This window comes from Poecilia reticulata, linkage group LG22 (assembly GCF_000633615.1).
Source record: "Poecilia reticulata strain Guanapo linkage group LG22, Guppy_female_1.0+MT, whole genome shotgun sequence".
Taxonomy (NCBI): Eukaryota; Metazoa; Chordata; class Actinopteri; order Cyprinodontiformes; family Poeciliidae; genus Poecilia; species Poecilia reticulata.
The window spans coordinates 10,417,382-10,424,043 of record NC_024352.1 but is presented as its reverse complement, the minus strand read 5'-3'; the positions used below and the strand labels follow the sequence as shown (position 1 = coordinate 10,424,043).

The window sequence follows — 6,662 nt, the reverse complement described above, 5'->3', positions numbered from 1 at the left end:
CCCTTTGTGTTTAGCTCAATCCGTCTTCCTGACAACTCTGATCAGCGTTTCTGTCTTCGCTGAAGAAAAACAAGCCCACCGTATGATACTGCCACTGCCWAACCTCACTGTAGGACTGATATGTCCAGGTTGATGTGTCTCAGTGCCTCYTTTTCTACATATTTGCMGGAAAACAAGACTCATTTGCAGATTTTCTTAAAAATAGTTTCTCCTTTGTGATCCTCCATAAATACCAGATTTGAGTKCTTAAATGCTAACGTTGTTTTACAATAGTTTCCTCTACAGTGTCCACTGGGCTCTTGGCTGCTTCTCAGTTTAYTTAGCTTAGCTTGTCTTGGTTTATCTCATAAAATACTCTSATTTTTGTAGTTGGAACTTTACCAAAAGGAAAAAATAAGGAGTACATGTTTCCCTAGGCCATGCAACATGTGCAACAATCAAGCTGCTATTCAAGCAAGTGTTTAGCGTTCGGTAGCRTCAGTACCTGGTCATACTCTTTGACTGTGGTCTTGAATTGGATGGGTTTGGGGACGGTGAGGATTGCTTTGAAGCCAACCTTCTGCTCTTCATCTGGATGGACGACGAGGTCCAAACACTGAGCCAAACAACASAAAACAGCAGCTTTATTAACAGGTTTAAGTGCTTAGAAACACAATAAGTGTTCTATTATGTTCAGAGGGGGGGAAAAAAAAGGAAGAAGTTTCCCACAAAATGTCAAGCCCCAATCACAGGTGGGAATCAGGTCTGCCTTTCATCTTTGTCTGGCTCCGTTTTGATCAGGAGTTTGTGCCCAACTATCCATTAGGCTTTTAAAGCAAGCATTGCGTTTTAAGCGCGCGACCGCTTCCGTGGAGCCGCTTTTTTTTTTTTAAACTTCAATCTAAACTTAGAAAAGAAAAACCAGCATCAACCTTTTGCTCCAAACTTAATGGAGCACAGAGGGCGACACACAGAGACCCTCGCTGTGGACACACAAAGGCTCCATTGAGGGAAGCTGGCAGGGAGAACAGTGGAGCCTTTAGTACCTGAGGCACTCGGGTCCGGGCTGAGYGTAACCGTACCTGAACCAGGGTGATCCACACCTGCTCCACGTCCTGCTGGTATCGTATCCGCACACAGACCTTCCCCAGGTCCTGCTCGTCCCCCGACAGAGCGATGGATTCTAGAAATCAAGAAGAACGACACTTCAGCGTGATGCGGGTGAGTCAGKGAAGTGGGGGATAGGAGGGATGTTTGGGAAAGCGTGCAAAGTTTTACAGATTTATTTATTTATTTTACTACAAATATAATGTTTTTTAATGTTTTTTTTTTAAGTGGGACAGAACTCAGAAGCAAAAGTAAAAATGAAGCATCGTTTTCAAAATGTCTACTAAATAAAGATCTGAAAAGTCCGAATTTAAAAGTCTTCAGAAGTCGTCTAATTAGCAGAAAGCATGTTGGCAGGTCAGATGAGGTCAAATTGCCTCTGAAACAGAAACATTATATCCCTTGTGCTACATGGTGGTGGCAGCATCATGCTGTGGTGATGCTTTCCATCAGTTTTGACATGTGACCTGAATAGAGTTGAGATGGGAAAACTTRTTTGGAACGTGTCTTATACGACGCTTCCTTTTTTTGTATGATGCAATGTAAACTGTGGATCTAAGAATTGATGTGTATATTTGTAAAATATTCAGAATTTGCCAAACCCAGCCAGCCGTGAGACCTCGTTGGTCTTAGAGCAGAAGGTCACCGAGAAGTTTTAGGTGAATTTTCATTTTTCAGACCATGTCAAGCTGGGTTTGTTGGCAAAAATATCCCACGTCTTCTTCAGAAACGCCGTTAGACTGAATTTATTAGGTGATCAAACCAAAAAGGAAAGCCAGATCTAAATGAATGAAGTGGTTACCCAGGCTGCTTTCCATGGAGCTCATCATGGAGGAGGCGCTGCTGACGGTGCTGGAGGTGGAGTCAATTCGCTGAAGAGGCCAAACACAGTTAGAAAGTGAAATATGTCTAATGGAAATGAAACCAGAGTCATCAATGCGCTGCATAGCTACGGATAAAATGTATTACTTATCATGTGCTGAAATCAAGATAAAGGGAGCAAATGGAACCAAAAACATTTTGATTTGGGAATCAAAATGTTTTTTGTGATGTCAACTTAAAGATTATTTCCTTCGTGGCAAAAAATTTGAACACCACAGGAGGAATGATTACTCTTTAAGTTTATTTGAAATTGTTGTGGTTATTGATTTGTGCTTTGTTTTTGTTTTTTTATATGTTTGTTTGGGTTTGTTTTTTGTAATGGCTGTAATATTGTGATTTTATTACGTCTGTGGAAGAATAGTCTCTACTATGGTAGGGACTAATGGGGATCATTAAATAAGCTCAACTAATTGGTCTAGCCACATACAATACTTGAAAAATAGTTGCAAGTTGAACATGTGTTGTTTTTCCACCTTTGTTGTACTTCTAATTTAGGCATATTTATATAATTTTAAGAAAAAATCTTAAACATTTATTATAAATTATGAGGCTAATCACACGTTTAAGTTTCAGGTTTAACAGAGAAATCCTCCCAGTCTTCTGTCCACATTTTATTTGCGATATTTAGCTATAGTACAGAGAAGCTGTGCAAACTTTGCAACTATATTTAGTCTGGTTCCACACAAAAGTAAGGAAGAAAAAAAAGGGGTGAAAAGAGATTAGATTAAAAGCAAACAGTCTCACCTGGATGTGGCTCTGAGGGCTGGACAGGTCAAGCATGGAGCTGCTCAGGCGCCGCTGGATGCCAGGCTTCAGAGTCCAACCTGGAGGACGAAACCATTACCAATCAAGCTGCTTTGATTCCAATACAGAACCRGTGATTAACTGAACTACACACATTTACACTGTCACAWTATAAAATATTTTAAAAATGGTGACAATATCTTAATTTAACCTTTGATTTATTATACGTAGCGGCAAGATGAACCTTTAATGACTCCTCTTACTGCTAGCAGTGTGATGTAACAAGCGTGAAAATGTTTGATGTTGTGTCCACAAACTGATAAAAGAGCCTAAATAGAGCATCAGCACATTMCATAACAAGGTGCTGCTTTACTTGGCTCCGACCTCAGAGGGAGGCTCAAGTTTTATCCGTTTGGACCGCTGTGCGGGCCGGCCGCTACCTGGGCTTTGAGGGCTGCTCTTCAGYGCGTCTCGCCGGGCGGGGCCGGGGGAGATGTACGCCGGCATGCTGCCCTGATGGAAGATGGACTCCGAGTTGTACGGGAAGAAACTGGCGCCCAGCAGTTCTGCTTTCCTCCCCGCATACGTGGACCTGGCTGGGCCTGCAGACAAAGAGTTGGGGAAAAATAAGTTCACTGAGCGTAGAGGAGCGTGTTGTGCTAGCACAGCGGCAAATAAGGTTCACAGGAAGTTGGCGACAAGATTTGACTTTCTTACATTTTCCTACAAAGCAGAGGAGAGAAGTTGGAAGTCTGTCTTGCTTTGATTTAATCAATTTGCCCGCCTCAGTCCTTAACCTTAGACCTTTAGTTTAAGGTACCTTAAGGTTTTATTGTTACAATGTCTACATTAGGAAATTACAGCCATGTTTAAGCTGATTTTAATTAGGATTTTCAAAATGCCTGTCACACAACATCACCTTAACTTTTTTAACAACAAAATTCACCCAATTAAAAGTAAAGATGCAGAAAGAGATTTGCTAGTCAAAAAAAAGAAAAAATTTCCAATCAGTGAATGCACCACAGGTAGTAGCATTTCCTGATACGGGTGATGTGGGCAGATGCCCAAGGCGGCATCTCGTCCAGGGTGGCAATTTTGTAAATGTTTGAGTATTGGTTCAGTTTAGAAATRCTTTGTTTTAATTGTATTATTTTTCAATAGAATGTTTTTTGTATTTGTATTGTATACTTTTAACTTCATGGCTGGATATGGGTGTTTAAAGTATTACTTACATTTTTTTCATATGAAATTAAAATGGGTGGGGTGGTTGTTAGCTTTGGGCACCAAGCAGGCTAGGGTTGGTACCAGGCCATGCTTTCACTTTAGATGCTGTAGCTAAAAAGATCAAAATAAAAAAACTAGATAAATTTAGCTATTTTTCACATACAGCCAGAAACAGAGGGACTATAGGRCCAGGTKGTTAATGTACTTAATTAAACAACAATAATTAAAGTACTTAATGTAGTTTTATCCATCATACCTGACATTACAAACTCRTAATGTCAGGTGAACAATTTCTACAGGYAATTATAGCTATTATAATTATAGCACAGGAAATAGCTCAAGGTATTTAGGACTATGAAGTTCAAATTAAGTTGGACACTTMAGTGGAARCAAGCCACTGCCTTAACGTCACACCTTTGGTTTCGCTCTGGCTACACATGTAGAGCAGAACAAACATCAAAAGTCCAGATTTGTTCCTGGACACTGAATCATCAGCTGGGCTGTAACGGGACTAGAACCAGTCACTACCCGTATTTGTGTCATCATCGTCTCATATCACACAATAAATCAATAAGTGGYTCTAATGACTGATACAAATGGGTCGATACGTACTGTGCAGCCCAGGCTGCAGAGCGGAGAACTGGCGGCTCTGGGGTTGAACATAAGTGGGCTTGAAGGTGGGCACRACAAACGGGACCTCTCTGCCGCCCGGAGGCTGCTTGGAAAGRAGGTAATCTTCTGTTTTCTCGATCCTACTCCTATCATCCGGCAGCTCTCCTGTCACCATTATCTCCTTGGGAGGCGCCTTTATTTTGATCACTTGGAAAAATGAAAACAAAACAAATCAGTCAGTCAGATGTGAAGTCAGCTAAAAGCAAGATGGCGGACCCGGTGCTGACCTTGGGTTTCTGGTTCCTGCTTGTTCCTCTGAGAGAAATTCTTGCAGCAGTCCTTGAAAAACTCCATGATGCTTCTTGGGTGTTTATGAAAAACCTGGAATTGCACACGAAGGCTGTAGATCAGACAGTAAAAACACGTTAAATGCAACTTAAGGAATTTGATTTGAGATTGGTAAAGCCAGAAAAGTCCCAAAGTTTCCACGTTTGTTCAAAGTTATTTGGCACATCGAAGCAGACCAACAGACTCAATCTGAACTGAAAGCCTCTAACAATTATAGATTTGTTTGATTCAAAGTGGAGGGATGACGTTTAATGTTTCATATAAACAGCCACTGGGGGAAAAAGGTTATGACTCAGTTATGGATTTATAAAGACTTCCAGTTTGGGCTCAGACAAATCCTATAGAAGCAGCCTAATGTTCCTCTATTGCCTCTGTTGCATTGAAGGAGTCTATGAAACATTCTTTAGGACACGCAATAATTATAATATTCAGGTGTGTCAAAGTTTGACACATTTTTAGAGCATGAAAGGTTAAATTTAAACAACTATTGTCTTTTTGCCCTTTATTTTTTCTTAAACCAATGCAGCCAAGTTATTATTATTATTATTATTATTATTATTATTATTATTATTCACTGTCGATCTGCTTTTGAAAGACAAACTTGGTCACTAAGAATTTTATTTATGCCACTTTTACATTTCCATCAGTAATTCCTGGCCAGTGTTCTACATGACGACAGTAAAAAGACTGCTGGCGTTTTGTGGGCCGCATCTGGAGCCAACCCGAACAAGTGTAGCAAATATTTAACCACAAACTTAATTGAGTTCATTTTCAAATAAAATATAAACTCACCCCTGTCGTGCTCTCACTGGAAAGAGCTCCCAGTCGCTTCTCTCTCAGCAGGCAGCGGAATGCCGCTGATCTCAGGTCTGTTGTTCACTTTGAGCTTCAGGTCTCTCTCGCTCTCTTTCTCTCTCTCTTTTTTTTTCTCTCTCTCTCTCTCTCTCTCTTTTTTTTCTCTCTCTCCGCCCTCCTGGCTCTGATTGTCTCTCCGTTTCCCGCACAGACGCTGACATGCTCTTCCTTCCCCGAACAGCAGCACTTTCTGTTAGATGTTTCTTTTGTTTACTATCTGTGTGTGATTGTGGTTTCTTCCTCCTCTTCCTCCTGCTCGGATCGGATGGTATGTCAAACAATGCGAGTGCCGACAGAAACGTGGCCAACATTTTTTTTTTTTTTTTTTTGCGGAGGTTTACCATCTTTAGTTGAGCTTTTCTGAATTCAAAGTGGTTCCAAAGTTAAAATGCTCTTTTTGTAGAACAAAAAATAATGCAGAAGTGTTTAAAAAACAATGTTCAGTGTAGAACCACTCTTACAAAAAMCCCCAAAGACTTTTAATTTAGCCCAAATCGGTAGCTATTAGCCACCCCAGCTCAGCAATACACAAACTACACTAATTAGACATGAAATCAAACAGAAAATATGCTATTGACGCACCTAATTAACTTAGTGCTTTTTTGTTAATTGCCTTTTTTAGGGGTTTCCTGGAAAACTCATGACGCCTCCCATCTTAAAATAATAATAATAATAATAATAAAAGACCAGCGTACATTTAACGTCCCTAAATGGTTTGCAGAAGAGCTAACATTAAACTCCTTGTGTCAGAAAATGAGTTTTAAGTCACCTTGAAAATATTATTAAATAAATAGCAGCTGTTATGCTGTTAAGACGAGCTTATTTCCCTGACTTACCGATTTGGTCCGGGAGGAAGTTGTGTCATAATTAAATTAAAACATTTTTTATGTGCTCTTCATAAACATTAGGCT

General features: G+C 40.2%; 1 protein-coding gene across 2 annotated transcripts; it reads right to left on the bottom strand.

Moving 5' to 3' along the window:
- Positions 1–415: 415 nt before the first annotated feature.
- On the bottom strand, positions 416–5,792 carry tc2n (tandem C2 domains, nuclear). 2 transcript variants are annotated; one of them, XM_008398941.2, is made up of 8 exons: positions 5,689–5,792; positions 4,836–4,948; positions 4,549–4,755; positions 3,153–3,314; positions 2,713–2,792; positions 1,889–1,958; positions 1,062–1,162; positions 416–595 (listed from the first exon to the last, which is right to left on the bottom strand). In XM_008398941.2, the coding sequence occupies exons 2-8, from the start codon at positions 4,900–4,902 to the stop codon at positions 446–448; spliced, it is 837 nt and encodes a 278-aa protein (XP_008397163.1). In that variant the 5' UTR covers positions 4,903–4,948; positions 5,689–5,792; the 3' UTR covers positions 416–445. The 2 variants fall into 2 exon arrangements, with proteins under 2 accessions (XP_008397163.1, XP_008397162.1); XM_008398940.2 differs by having other exon boundaries at positions 417–595; positions 4,836–4,929.
- Positions 5,793–6,662: the final 870 nt, after the last annotated feature.